Here is a 15828-nt window from a genome sequence, read left to right as displayed (position 1 = left end):
TGAAAAAGAGAAGTACTTTAATCACAGTAATAGTAGTTAGTCGCGTGACCACAAAGTGTTGAGCGGGAATGTATTATGAGAATTGGGTCTTTGAATGTGAGTACACTATAATGCTTATACCACAACTAACTTGTACATTCTAGTCACATTTTTCTTCTCTTCACAACTTTGCAAAGACTTTTGAAATAAGTCTTATTAAGTACACCGACATCTCATGTAATGTCCGTATAAACTCCAAAGGGTTGTTATGACACTGTTAGAAATTGCTGTAAATTCTACATTTATTTACCACAAACCATACAGTACATACAGAGCTCCCAATCCATGATAAAAAAAAAAAAAAAAAAAAAAAAAAAATCACTTCCAGATCAATTAGTCCAAATTCATCCGAATCTGTATTTTTTTTTTTCTTCAAATTTAGCTGCTGTGCGAAAACACTGTTCCAGCTAGACCTATTTGACAAGTGCACTGTATCACCGAATCACACGATTGCTTTTAGCAATTAGTACGGTTTTGACATTGTCTTCACTTATTGACTCCTCATCCTCCCTTCGTTAAACTTGCAAGAAGCATAAAACTTGTAGCTTATTTGCTCCAGTCAGTGACGTGATAAAATACAGTAGCTTGCACCTAGCAGCTGTTCAATGTGGACGCGATGGCAATGTCAGACACTGGATCTATTTTTCCAATATGCGGAACAATGAGTCTTGTGGCCATAACGAGTCAACATTCAGGGACTTCCGGAGTAAAATACAGACGTTCCACAACATTTGACAGCTCTGTTAAACTGATTATTCAGTCATTAACTACAGTTTCCACTGCATCACGGGATTTTGGTTGCCATCATGCAGTGTTACTGCATTTTGTGTCAGAAGCAGCGTGGCTCCAGCATGCATTGCCTGATCGTGCCATGAAATGTTGAACATTTGCTGCAATAAAGGCCCATCATTAATGTTCATGAAGGGTCAGGATTAAAGTAACATGAATAATGTGCGTTTATGTTTCTTATAGTTTAGATTTTTATTTTAAATGTGGAAATCTTTTTAACAGTAAAATAAATTAAAAATAGATTTCTTTTGGGCCATATCACCGACCCCTACTTTACACTACATATTTTACTGCATAGTATGTAATTAACTAGAATTTACAGCAATGTAATGTGTACAGCAACATATTTCCAGCTTGCATTGCAATATGAATGGGTGCAATCTTAAAATCATTTTGATGCAGATAACAGTACGCATACAGTATATAACAAGAGATGCATGCAAGATAATACATCCATCCATCCATCCATTATATGAGCCACTTATCCTCACAAAGAAGGCGGGAGTGCCAGCCAATCACAGGGCACATGGAGACAGACAACAGTAGCACTCACAATCATACCAAGAGGCAATTTAGAGTCTCCAATTATTGCGAGGAAACCGGAGTGCTTGGAGAAAACCCACGCAGGCACGGAGAGAACATGCCATTTGCACAAAGGCGGGGCCGGGATTTAAACCCCGGTGGTCAGAACTGTGACGTCAACACTCTAAAGCTGCGCCATCCTGCCGCCAAAGATAATACAATAATACAAGAAGGGGAATGAACATAAAAATCTACTGAGTACAAATAATGAACACTAACAATGTGGCACTGTTGCAGACAACCGTTGCTGTGTATTTTTCTTTTATATACGTGTGAGTTTGGTAGTGCACGCCTCTAGAATCCAATTAAGACTACTCACCTCCCACTTTAAGGTTTTTTAAAATTTTTTTTTACAGTTTTCAAAATGGTTTTCAATGCGGCGGAGCGACCGGTTAGAGCGTAAGCATCACAGTTCTGAGGAGTGTGGAATTTGCATGTTCTCCCTGTGCCTGTGTGGGTTTTCTCCGGGCACTCCGGTTTCCTCACACATCCCAAAAACATTGATTAATCGGAGACTCTAAATTGCCCTTAGGTATGATTGTGAGTGCAAAAGGTTATTTGCTTGTGTGTGGCCTCCAACATGCTGGCCGCCAGTTCACGCTGCACCTTGCCTCCTGCCCGACAATAGCTGGGATAGGGTCCAGCACTCCCATGACTCTTGTGAGGATAAGTGGCTCAGAAAATGCCACAAACACACACATCCTACACATAGTATACATACATAAAGTAGAACATTGATCGACATGGGAGCCTACTAGGGAAACGCCAACTTGTCCAGGACCAGATGCTAAAGGAAGCAAGTTTGTAGCTATTTATTTACCATCACAGAATGGTGCTTTTGTTTAAAAGTGCTTTCAGTCTGTGCAGAGTATCAGCAGGCTGTTTCACATTGCTCTCCCAGAAAAATGGAGACGCAACAGTCACAAGTAAGTATGACTTCTGACAGTTAAAATTTGAGATTTACCATTGAACCTCTTTATTTTAAAGAAGGAGTTTGTCCAAACTTTCTATGTACAATAAACCCTCCAAGCTGAAGTAATATATATATATATATATATATATTATATATATATATATATATATATATACACACACATATATATCAGGGGTCACAAACGCAGTACCCGCAGGCGAATGGTAGCCCGCGAGGACCATATAATGCGCTCGCGAGGTATGTTCTAAAAATACCATAGGTCACAAATTGTTACTATTATTTGTGCTTTAAATTCTGAATCTGACTTGCTTATGTGAATTAAAATTTTAAAATACCTGTAATGTAATTTATTACAATAAATTAAAACAAAAATGTTTTATGTACGTGTAATGAACGGAGTCTGAAATTTGCCACAAACAGGTTACGTAGCCCTTCAAACGATCGGTGCTCACAAAGTAGTCCTCAGCCTCAAAAAGGTTGCTGAGCCCTGATATATATATAAATATTATATTTTGGACATTAATTGAAAAAACATTTTTGAAATCCATGCAATATCTAGATATGTGCCAGCTTTCACAACCAGACCCGGAAGAAACGTCATTGACCCCTCCCCATGACATCACCGGGGTTTAGCATTCCAGACCATTCTTTCCAGCTTGACCAAGATGCCGACGTGTTGTGCCCCAAACTGTCACTACAATGAGAAAAAGCACCCAAATTTGTCGTTTTTTTAACCTGCTGTGGAGTAATTTTATTATTATTACCAATATAATTATTAATTATTTAATATAATTATTTTTGTTTTGTTTGTAATTATATTTTTTACCAAAATGCTAGATAGTGGACGTTTTCTGTTCGGTGAAACCTTACCCACAAGCAATGGGGTCAGAACAGGAAGCACCATAGACGTGGCAAACGCTGATTGGGTGTCAGTTTTAGAGAATTTCGGTCATAGTTTCCAGTTAAGAGATGTTTCTAGGTGAAATCTGTGGATAAATTTTGCAAACACTGAACCCTGATCTACGAACTTTTAATGTGTGCTCTTATTTCTATTTTTTTTTAAAAAGTCCTCCTTTAAATAGATGTGCCTTTATCAATGCCTATGTCGAGCTTTTTTTGCAACGTACATCCACACAACAACGTGGTGTACAGTAACAGAGTGAACACTGTTAATGTTAGCACTTCATGAGCATATGGTGAACCTTCACTTAAAAACATAATTGAGTTACCAAGCTGATTGTTTAGTTTATTGCATAAATTTGTTTTTTCAGTTTTTACAACAGAACACCGATATAACAGATATCAGATAATGCAGATCGTAGTTTTTGAGCAATGTATCAAAAAACTAGAACTAGTTGTTGTTTCGGAGGTTGAACAAATTGGACTTTGAACACTTTGCAAGAATTATGATCGAACGCCGAGGTTCCACTGTATTGTAATTTCATTACAATAAAGTAGTGTTCCCTCGCTACAATGGGGTTCACTTTATATAGCCTCGCTGTAACTGTTTTTTTCTGTGTATAATATATTAAAGGGGAGCGGGCTTTTTTTTTTCTTTAACAGCGTATGAATCCCCATTGTGTTCTGTATCCTGATTTGCTAAGGGAAAACCTGTGTTGTGCTCTACATCTTGATTGACTCAGGGACTGTAGGCCATTGTCAATCAATCTTGTCCATGCCATCTGTCCTGTAATGCACATAAAGTGTTCATCCTGCTTAATTTGCATATTTATTCAATGCTTGTAGTATGGCTCTTTAGTGCTGTATGTGTAAGTTTTCTCCCAGACAATCTCAAAATGTCGCTGACTGTTGAAGACCTGTCAAAGATGACAAAGCCAGCACGTGAGGATCAGGGAGAAGAGGAAGAAGAGGACATGTGTTGAGAAAGACCAAGAGGATGGACTAACAATTGACAATGCTTGACAACCATGTCGAGAACGGCCAATGAACTTCAGCGAGCTGTCCAAGAATGTGATCTTTTGATGTTTCGTTCATTACAATTCTCAAACATAATCGAAAGTGGCATGTCTGTTTCTAAGAATATTCTAATGCAGAAGAAAAAAAAAAAAGAGCACCAACAATGACCCAAAGCTTCACATGAAAAAGAGACCTGCAGCAAGGGCTTCAGCAGAAAATGACAGCGGTGCTGCACCAGAACAAAGACCAGAGGAACTGTAAAATATGCGTGAGTCGCGATGTATAATTTGTGTGTCTGACCTCAACGATTGATAATTAAATTTGTTATTTCTAAAAGCTATCATATTTTTCTTTTGAGAGGAAAACATTTGTACCCGGTATTGGATAAAGTGGAAGAAAATGAATGATGGAACGAGTGACTGGCAACCAGTTCAAGGTGTTGTCCGCCTTTCACCTGACGTCAGCTGGGACAGGCTCCAGCTCCCCCGTGACCCGGAACAGGATAAGTGGCTTTGAGCAAAGCAAAGCAAATTTATTTGTATAGCACATTTCATACACGTGGTAACACAATGTGCTTTACATGATTGAAGACATTTGAAAACAAAGAGATATAACATTTAAAACAGGATAAAAAGAATAAAAATGACAAACACAATATTAAAAAAAGACAATTAAAACCGCATACAGTGCAAGTAATATGATCAAAAACTGGATATATTCTCAAAAGCATGAGAAAAATGAAACGTTTTCAACTTGGATTTAAAAACATTCCCACTTGGGGCTGACCTCACCTCTGTTGGCAACTTCTTCCATTTGTGTGCAGCATAATAGCTAAATGCTGCTTCGCCATGTTTGGTTTGGACTCTGCACTCCACTATTTCACCTGAGTCAGTCGATCTCAGATCTCTACTGGGCTTGTATTCCGTAAGCATTTCTTTCACAGTATTCAGGACCTAAATCATTTAGTGATTTATAGACCAGTAGCAGAATTTTAAAATCCATTCTAAAGCTGACTGAAAGTCAGTGCAATGACTTTAGGATTGGAGTTATATCCTCTGACCGTTTTGTTTTAGTCAAAACGCAAGCTGCAAATTCTGAATGAGCTGCAGCTGTTTAATACTCTTTTTGGGGAGTCCAGTCAGAAGACCATTACAGTAGTCAAGTCTACTTGAGATAAAACAGAATGGATGGATGAAGTACCTAAACTCTTTGAACTTTTGAGGATTTTTTTAAATGCATATTATACATGAGAAATTACAGTATATCTTAGCCACTTCAAGTATTAAATACACTTTAGTAAGCCCCCAGAGTTTCGTTATTTTGCTGCATCTTCATGATGACTGCGGGATTCTGATGAGGATACCAAAGGCATATTCCAGTGCATTTATATGTGCCTTTCAGGCAGAGCTTGTCATAGTGGGACAAAAGTGGATCTGTAGTGTGAGTTCACACAGCTGTTACTGCTTCATGAATTCATTTTGCAACAAATCTGTTGTAAACACACAAAAACATCAGCGCCAGGGGCAGTGACAAATTGCTTTTTTTACACAAAGGCATGGGGTCAGTGAGTGAGATGATGAACTTGGTCATGGCTGCCCGATACTGGTGACATACTGGTGACATTTCTTCACTTATTATTCCATGTCCTCAGCAGCAAATTCATTGGTCAACTTGACTTTAGCAAACCCACCACCACCACCCACAAATAAATAAAATAATACAAAGAAATTCTACACTTACTATCTCATAAATTGTACAATGGACGCGTGTTGATGAGTCAATTAATGACATGCTGCCCCGGATGCTGCCTTTTCTGAATTTCACCAAGGGTTTTTCAAGTGGTAGTGAATGTGGTCTTTGAGAGAGAGATCCTGTTTGAATTTACAGAAAAGCTGCTACCTGCCAAATCGTAGCCACGGCTGCTGCATATGTGGAAATGTAAACACAGCAAGATGGAGTAGGAGAGATACAAGGAATAGAAAATGTTAAGTTAAAAAAGACAGACAGATGTAGCAAGAGTGGGAAGGAAGGGATGGCAACAACTTGAGAAAAAAAGAGGAAGCAGCAAGTGACAGGTACAATGAAGAAAGAAGCAGGAACAGGAAGTGCGTGTGTGCCAATAGGAACCAGAAAAACAAAAATACTTGTAGACTCAAAAGAAGTCTCAATGGCTGTGACAAATTTTTCCAGATCTGTGGTGATGGATCCAGGCTTTTCCTATCAGTATTTTTGTACAAGCAATGCAATTTGCAACATGACCGTGAACTTTTACAGCAGCATAAAGGAGTGAGTGATTTTAGTGAAAAAAAAAAAAAAAAAAAAAATATGGTGATAGATAGTCACATCTTCTTGTGCGTCTTGCATTGAGGAAAGGAGAAGGTAATTTTGCTACTTTTTCATCTCAGCTTTTAAGAACAGACATAAATAAATATTCATATTTGAAGTTTGATTCCAAATTCAGCAAAAATATACTACTAACAGTTCATCATCTAATGATCCAATGTTTGTTGCCGCCTACTAACAGAAGCCAGTCTGTGGGGCAGGGGTTGTCCTCAGTGTCAGACAAGTTTGGGTGTGCGGGTGTGTGTGTGTCTCTGTTTAAAACTGTGCCCATCTGACACCGCCTGGCTCCCACAAAAAAAAAAAAAAAAAAAAGACTACAGGCTTCATTATTGACAGGAAATGAACAGTGTGAAGTAGCGGACCACTACAAAATGTAATAAAACATGTTTTATGAGCTGGGGTTTGAACCCCAGTCCTCAGAAATGTAAGGCCAATGCTCTACAGCCGCCCCACTGGGCCGCCCGTCCCGTCCATTTTGGAGAAAATTTAGACTATTAAGTGCTCTTAAAATACAGTACACCGCTCAAGTGCATGTTGAAATAAAACCTTAATCGGAATAAACATGGTATATGTGTATGGAATTTCATTCTGTTTCACATGGGTGGAATAATACTTTTGCCAAACCGATCAGAAATAAACTTGTGCCATGTATACCTTCATTCAGAATAGAGCCGGTAAAACCGCTTTCTGGGCATGCTTCATCTCGACATGACTGCACGGTGACGTTCGTTCGTTCGTTTCTGTCTGGCGTAAATATGGCTGCTGGCAATGGAGCTCGTATGCAACTGAGATCTGTATAATTTAATTATCAGTTGTTTATAATTGAGCGTTTTTTTAAAATAAATGGATAGAATCAATCCATCGTGATAAATGACGTGACATTCACAACGCAGTGCGCATGTCACATGGTTGCTCCAATGAAATGTAGTGCATATCATGTAATGACCCAAACGAAATAAATCACATCAGTTGTAGACAGTTGAGCGGCGATCGCCAATCAATGATTCTAAGCGGAATGACAAAAGATGTTTTCCTGTAAACCCTCCACTGTGGTTGGTCTGCTGAAGACGAACCCTTGGCTATGAAGAAGATGCTCTAGTGAGTCTTCCACCGTGATGCCAGAAATATATACAGATCTAAATAAAACACTTAAGATGGAATACTTACAAGCTTTGAAATCTATAAAGACAGCAGAAAATGTCTTACACCAGTATGCTCAAGGTTACAAGGTTAACAGAAAAGCCCACACAAATCCTCTTAATCCCTCCTATGATAATAACGTAACGTGTCCAGAGCCCTGGAGGACATCCCAGTAGGTACCACAATCCCAGTGCCATTTGCTCCACAAAGTTGTTGATTCCTCCTGCTGAATCCCAAAATTGATAAAAAAGTGTACCGAGCTAAGAGCCCATCCCTCCTGCTGGTACCCTAAAAGGATAAATGTGCACGTAGTGTCACGACCTCTCGGGTACTGCGGAGGAAGCTTTCGCTGGGGCACAACGCTGAGGTGGTACTGGAACCACATAAAAAATGTTATCGCTTAAAAGAAAAAACTTCAACACAACATGAAGATATAGTACATATGCGAGACGGTCAAAGCGTGGACGAGGCAATGCCAAAAGAAGGAAATGGTGGGGCAAGGGAAGTTGCTGGGTGAGGCTTCGATGATGTGCAACCAATCAGCTCCCAGGCAAAACCCCCTCGTGCTCTCATAGGTCAATGTCACACTGGGAACAAAATACACGCTTTGTATCATGTCTTTCCGCAATGTGCCAATATGGTTGTATTTTTCTTTTTCTTATTCATAAAAATCTGCAAAGCACTGAAGGCACAAAAAGTGAGTACCGAGGGAACCCTGTAGTAAGAAATCACAAAAGAAATTCAAAAACTTTTCCGGCACAAAGGGAATGCAGGTTCTCCATTCTGCTTAATCCAACAACCGAAGAGGACACAAGAAAAAAATGTATGGCTCAGATGACAGAGTGAGTTGTGTAGTGTCCGGAGGGTTGCTCGTTCAAATCCTTGCTTTACATGTTGAAGTGTTCTTGGGAAAGACTGAATCTTAATTTTTGTTCCCGATGGGCATGGCAGAAGCCTCCGATTGGTGGATGAACGTGTGTGTCTTTCTGAATGAATGTACATGAGGCTTTGAACAGCACTTTAGGCAACGTAATGGTGTAGCTAAAGCCCTATATAAATGTAGTGGATTTGCCATTTATCAATCAGAATCTTAGAAAAAGAAAATCACAGGCATCAAACATCACCAAAGTCCACATGGAACACCACATCTGCATTGGCAGAGTTGGAGCAAATCATTTCACTCACAGTTATTTTCATTCTTCTTTCAAACATTGTTCAGTAATGGGATGGTGTGTACAGAATATCTTGCTTGGGGGATGTGGCCCCGGATAGTTAGAATAGTATGGTGCAAACTGACCAAGCAGAAGGAAAACATTCACAAACTTGCGCTGACTGCAGCAAAAAAAATAATCTACATGTTGGACATAAAACTGATTACCACGTTTCAAACACGTTTATCCTTGATTTAGATGTGGAGCAATTACCGCAGTTTTAAAAAAGTTACTGTTACCGAAATGTCAGGGTATTTTGGGGAGAGTGGTGAAAGTCAAAGAAAGTCCGGGCTACTGCCAGTGTGCTGCCAGCATGTTCTAATCGCTTCCAACTGAGTTCTAAGAAGGACACTGGCTCCTTGCAGTCAGGAAGCTTGTGCAACTCATAATGAGCGCACAGTCATGCAGAGCAACTTGACACACCCGCTCTCGATCCTTGTGTGTGGATGAGTGCATCACCATCAAAATAATACAATACTTTAGGATTGTTAAAATGGAGGGGCTGTCATCGAATCTTGCCTATAGATGTGAATACATACGGGTACTGGATACCACCAGTGCCATACTGGTCAATTTTATATATTATATAATGCACTAAAATGATTATACCATGTTTACCATGTAAAAGAGCAAACAAATGTTGGCAAATGTAGTCATCCATAGTACTGTGCATTTTATTTTTAATGACAAAAAAATATGTTAACCTTGAGTCTGTACATTATTGGCACTCTGCTCTGAGAGCAAAAATGTGGTGCTACTACAATTTCAATGCTTATAACATCAAGCAACATTTTAAGGAAAAAAGTCTGATAGAACACGCATCTTGTATGGAAGTAAATATGTGCCATAGGATTTGAATTTAAAATGCCACAGAAAACAGGATTTCAATTTGAAATGTAAAGAGATCACATTTTCAATCCTTGTATTTCAGTGTAACTTTTCAATGTTAACAATTCAACTGGCTGCAATTCGCTGTCTAAAATTACCTATCTCCGCCACCAGGGTTACGCTTTCTAAGTCACGTGACGTCACATATTAAGAAAGCGTAACTGGATTGGCTGGCTGTTTGGTCCTGACCTGACGGTGAATTTTAGACAGTGAATTGTAGCCGGTTGAATTTCAGACTGCAAATTCTAGCCAGTTAAATTGTTTACATTGAAAAGTTACACTGAAATACAACTATTGAAAATGTGATCACTTTACATTTTAAATTCAAATCGTGTTTTCTATGGCATTTCAAATTCAAATCCTGGTGGCACATACTGTATTTACTTCTATATCTTACAGTATGTTGGGATACTAAGTCATTTCGGATTTGATTAGGAGCTTCGTTAACTATAGTATTTCGCTCTCGAATGCAATGTCAATCCTGTCGCTGTATTTATAGTCCGTTGCAAAGCCAAGATGATTAAAAGTAATGTGACACTATGACAAGGGTAGGCAGCTTTGTTAGATCTAAAGCCCGATTTGCCATGTTCTGTTCTCTGGTCCTCCTTCGAACACAAATGAGAAAGTGTCAGCTGGTCCAGTATGGTGATGCAAAGGTGGTTAGGCTCTTTTAGAAGGTATCAACTCCAAGTGAGGGGACATAAAAAATATACAAAAATAGTTGAGGTTAATCAATTCATATGTGTTTTCTTTTTCATGTAAGATGAAGCCCGATTCAATATTTTTAGATGGGAATGTTAAAATGTCACTGTTGGTTATTGATACACTGACTTCAGCAGCCCTGGCAAACTCAATCCAGCCTCACTCAACTTTCACCACTCTGTGGTGCAGCTAAAGTATTATCAGGGATAAGAATGACCAATTTGGAAAAACACTTCATCTTTTTGCTCCAAGACTTTCACCAGACTGGCAAACGTGCAGACCGCCCGATAACATACGCGTACGTATGTCTATAAGTTATAACTATGCTGTAGTAAACAGAATGCTTCTCTATGAAATGTTAACGTCAGAGCGAAAATACCAACGAAATACCGCCAAAATGCTGCTGGAAATTGGAATGTTGTCGTTATTCTCAAGACCAAATTTAATGCAAACAGATAGCAATGCGGTTTTCCGCTATCACAGCTGGAACTTATTCCACGACGAGCGTTGCCGATAGATGCTGACGGCTGGTCTTGATCATAGCCTCGCCCCGTGTCAAACCGTCCCCCCCCCAAATTTTCTCACCGGATTTACATGTTTCACAAAAATGACAATTTCAGCTGAAAAAAACTCGGAATTCCGCAAAACCGCGGAAAATTCTCAGCCCTGTATTATATATTAAATTTAACATTTTTGTCATTACAGATCACAAGCACAATTGACTGAAATGCAGATACAAACACAATTCCAATGACGTTTGGACATTGTTAAACAAATAAAAACTGTGATTTGTGAAACAGTGAAAAACAATGATTTGCAAATCATGTAAACCGAACTATGTACAAATCATATTAAACCTATATTTAACTGAATACTTAATGTTCTGATAAAATTGATTCTATTTGGCAAATAATCATTACTTCTCAATTGCCTCACCTAGATAAAAGGGGTACGTTTTAAAGAAATTAAAAATATTAAAAATGTTGTTAAGGATATAAAATAAGACAGAGAAAGCTTGAAATACCAGCATTTTTAGCTCATTTGCATAAGATACTCTGAACTCTTAAGTGTGATAGAAACCCAAAGCACAGGCACCACAGAAAGCTTTTGCGATCAGGAACTCGAAGTTCCTTTGCTGTTTGGTGGGAAAGCCCCAATAGTCACAAGCGTAAAATACAGTAATCTAATATTATTATGATACTAGCCATCCATACATTCTCCCTATCACTTATGCTCACGAGGGTTATGGACATGCTGAAACCTATCCCAGCAGACTCTGGCCAAGAGGCGGGGCACACCCTGAACTGGACGCCACGAAAAAGAAACAATCATTGACTCTCACACCGACAGGCAATTTAGTCATAAATCAACCGACCATGCATGTTTTTGGAGAAGTGGGAGGAAACCATAGTACACAGAGAAAAACCCAAACAGGCACAGGGAGAACATGAAAACACCACACATGGGCTAGGGTTAGGCTAACCCCAACCCTAAACCTAATCCTGAACCTGGGTGTTAAGAGGTATGAGGCAAATGTCAACCCCCGTGCCACCAATTATTATTATTATTAGATCGCTTTGGCAAACACAGCTATGGAGGGGGGCATACAAATGATTGGGGGCACATGCCACTTTACGGCATGATCTCCTCTCAAGGCGTGGAAATCTGCTTGTAGTTCCATGTTAACGTAATTTGCTCACTTCAACCTCCCTGGCTGGGGAAAATAATAAAAAAAATTATTGCAAAAAATGGGGCCGTCTACACTCTGCCATGTCAAAACTGACAGTGTGTGACTAGCATGTACATTTAAAGGGAATGAAAGGGGCAGCTATGATTGCAGATGAATGAACCAATTACTCTTGGACAAACTATGGACCATCTGAGCCATGAAGTTTGAGGGCTCCTTTTATTCTGCTAATCATTGGACAGCAAAAATGTTAATTTAATAAGAATCCTATTTTCATATACATTTTAAAAGCCCACCCCGCCCAGCCCAACAAGAACCACTTTATTTAAAAAAAAAAAAAAAAAGATGAAATAAATATTTCTCTTCTGTAGATGATGAAGCAAGTTCATTCTGCGGGGGAAAATTGTGTTTGGTATCAGAAAACATATAGCTAATCCCCCCCCCTCCAAAAAAAAAAAATCTACGTCTGTTTTAATCAAATAATTGTCTTCTTTTAAAACAAACAAAGGATGAAAAAACGAAAAATTAAAATCCCAATTTTTATTTTTGTGAAAAACGTTTTTTAAAGGCCATGTTGTCCAGCATTAGTAGACATATTATATAATTTATAAATGAGGTTATTCAGTAAAAGTGAGTTTGTCTGTTGTCAGGACTACTGACATCCAAACTGTATTTCTAAGAAGGTAATGGCTATCTTTTTCTGATTGGCAGTCATATTTTTTCTGGACAATTCCATCTTCTTTCCAAAATTTACAGTTTTTATTAACGCGTAAGAATCTAAGTTTGTCAGTCCCCAATGAATAAGTGCTCAAATCTAAATAATAACCTGATTACCTATTCACTTGTTGTAGTGATTCTCAAAGTGGGCTTCCTCAAATGGTATGTGCCTGATCTTTCAGTGGCCTTTTTAAAATAGAGTACAATATATTTTTTTTAATTCAGTTCAATCTTATTTATTTTTTAAGCAGAACCTCATCCACGTGCACTATCAGCAGTGGGCCACCCCAAGGTTGTGTCCTCTCCCCTATTCTCATCTTGCTCTACACAAACAACTGCACCTCAAGGTATCCGGGTGTCAAACTCCTAAAATTCGCGGACGACACCAAAGTCATCAACCTCATCAAAGTCGACAACAAGTCTTTATATCGTCAGGAAGTGGCGAGACTGGAGCTTTGGTGTGGCCAACTCAACCTGGCGTTGAACACTCTAAAGACTAGAAATTATTGTGAACTTCACCACAGCAGCCTTTCATGGTGTCCAACAGTTTTGTGTCAACCATCAAGACCTTCAAGCTCTAGGGAATTACCGTCTCATAGGACCTTAAGTGGGAGACGAACATCAACTCCATCCTCCAAAAAGCTCAGCAAAGGATGTACTTCATGCGGCTTCTGAGGAAGCACGGCCGGTAACCAGAGCTGCTGAAACAGTTCTACACATCAGTCATCAAACCAGTATTGTGTACCTCCATCACAGTCTGGTTTGGGGCTGCCATAAAAAGGGACAAAATCCGACTGCAACGAACAATCGAAACTGCTGAACGTATTTTTGGCACCACCCTACCTACCCTTGAAGACTTGCACCCCACTTGAACTAGCACTGGAGGGGGCAGGATCCTTTCGGACCCTCCACATCCTGGCCACCAGCAGTTCCAGCTCTTTCCGCCGGATAGGCGCTACCAATCAATGGAAATGAAAACTAGCAGACATTCAGTTTTTTCCTCTCATCCAATTAAGTCATCAAATTCTTGATCAGCGAACCTATTACTTTCTGCCGTGCTTCGTTGTTGGGACAAAGTTTTAATAATATATACTGTAGACTATCACACGACTCCTAACGTTAAATTGCTCCGTTTGCACAAATGTCATTGCACTGGACAATAATGGTGAACCGCTAACGGGTAAGGGATCTTTGTATAATCGTAACATAATGTGGGCCGTTGATGCACTGTTAATTGCTCGAAATGAGGAAGACTCTGATAAGGAATCGTTCGTATTAATTTAGTCTTCGTTCTTGTTAGTTGGTTTGTTCTTCTTCTCAGTACTCTACATGATTGTCATACCAGGGCAGAACCGACTGCCAGAGACAAATTCCTTGTGTGCGGTTACATGCTTGGCCATTAAAGCTGATTCTCATTATATTTTAGAAATGTTTCCAAACATTTATTTTGGTAGATTTTTTTAGTGCATTACAACTTAATCACATTACTTGTGTACATTTTTTTTTTGTATTTTTCTACTAAATGCAGGGTGAATGTACAAACTGTGCACATTGTTGAAGTAGCTTGCAACAATGTTAAATACTATTTACTGTTATGACAAACACACCCACTATACGACTGCATTTTAATGTCATGATGTCAAACTAAGTTTTGTTTGTTTTTGACGTGTCACTTGGTGTAAATAGTCTGTGAACTACTGCACTTGCGTCTAGTACTTGTAATGTACAACTTGTGTGCCACTGAATCAGGTGTTACAACAAACATCACAGATTCCAAAATGAAGTTTGGCAGAACATGGCGAAACCTTTCATGCTAGTTTGACCGGAACATCTGCATAAACGTGACCAAAACCGTCACTCAACAGACAACCAAAGCGTTTCTCGTCTTACTATTTGTGTTATCCGTCCCGGTGACGCGAACATGTTCAATCAACAACACCTGGAGAACCCCCCCCCCAAAAAAAAAAAAAAAAAGTCCACAAAGGGTTCCCTTGGTCGCCATTGCTCACGCCTCCATTGAAAGGAATCAAGGAAGCAAAAATGAGCGAGGAATCACTTGAACGCGACCTTTCCGTCCACGCGACGGACACCGCAGCATTAGAATATGAAACCGCCGCCTCGTCTCCCCCTGCCGCGAGCCCGTTCCAGCCCCCGCCGCTCACTGGCTTGCCCTCCCCGCACGGTTCGCTCGCCTCGCAGCGGATCACAGTACTTACAATCTTGGCATTAAGGAGGTCCGGAGGGCGACATCCGCGGCGCAGTCGGAGCCACATCCGCCTTTTTCCTTCTCCTCTTCCGCGGCGCGAGTGGACTTTTTTTTTTTTTTATACCTTTCCCATTTCCTGATTTGTTTTTATTTAATTTAAAATGTGTCAGCTTCCGTGTCGGAACAAGCCCTCTTCCTCGCTACCGGTTCTCCTCTCGCACGGGTTTTTCCCAACCCGAGAGAGAGAACGGGGGGAAGGAGGGGGGGGGGGGCGAGAGAGAGAGAGAGAGAAAAAAGAGAGAGACCTTCAAGGAGACTGAAGAGGATCAGTGCGCATGCGCAGAATGTCCCGCTCGTCCATTCAAGGAGAAAGGCCACAAGTAATAAGTTAAACTTCTTACGTGCGGTATTTTAAACCCGGACTTTTCATTCATTCATTTGCTAAAGTAATTATAAAAAAAATGTATTATTAATAACTGCGATTGGCTGGCAACCAATTAAGCATGTACCCTAGCGCCCTGCCCGATGACAGCTCCCGCGAACCCAGTGAGGATAAGCGGCTCGGAAAGTGAATGGATGAATTATAATAGTAACAATATTAATAAAAAATGACTATCTATCTATCTATCTATCTATCTATCTATCTATCTATCTATCTATCTATCTATCTATC

General features: G+C 39.7%; 1 protein-coding gene across 10 annotated transcripts in view; it reads right to left on the bottom strand.

Moving 5' to 3' along the window:
• LOC133511630 (regulator of G-protein signaling 17-like) overlaps window positions 1-15828 on the bottom strand; it is a 50358-nt gene extending 34530 nt beyond the window's left edge. For 3 of the 10 annotated variants that reach the window (XR_009798003.1, XR_009797997.1, XM_061840529.1), the window contains exon 1: window positions 15166-15785. Coding sequence is in view for 6 of the 10 variants with exons in the window: in XM_061840529.1 (XP_061696513.1) it covers window positions 15166-15222 (57 nt within the window). In the remaining 4 variants the exon portion in view is untranslated. Of the gene's footprint in view, window positions 1-15165 lie in introns of all 10 variants that reach the window. The other 7 variants (XM_061840533.1, XM_061840530.1, XM_061840528.1 and 4 more) reach the window with 6 other exon arrangements.

Source organism: Syngnathoides biaculeatus, chromosome 2, assembly GCF_019802595.1.
Source record: "Syngnathoides biaculeatus isolate LvHL_M chromosome 2, ASM1980259v1, whole genome shotgun sequence".
NCBI classification, from domain to species: domain Eukaryota; kingdom Metazoa; phylum Chordata; class Actinopteri; order Syngnathiformes; family Syngnathidae; genus Syngnathoides; species Syngnathoides biaculeatus.
The sequence above is the reverse complement of the archived record's forward strand: the minus strand, read 5'-3'. Positions and strand labels throughout refer to the sequence as shown.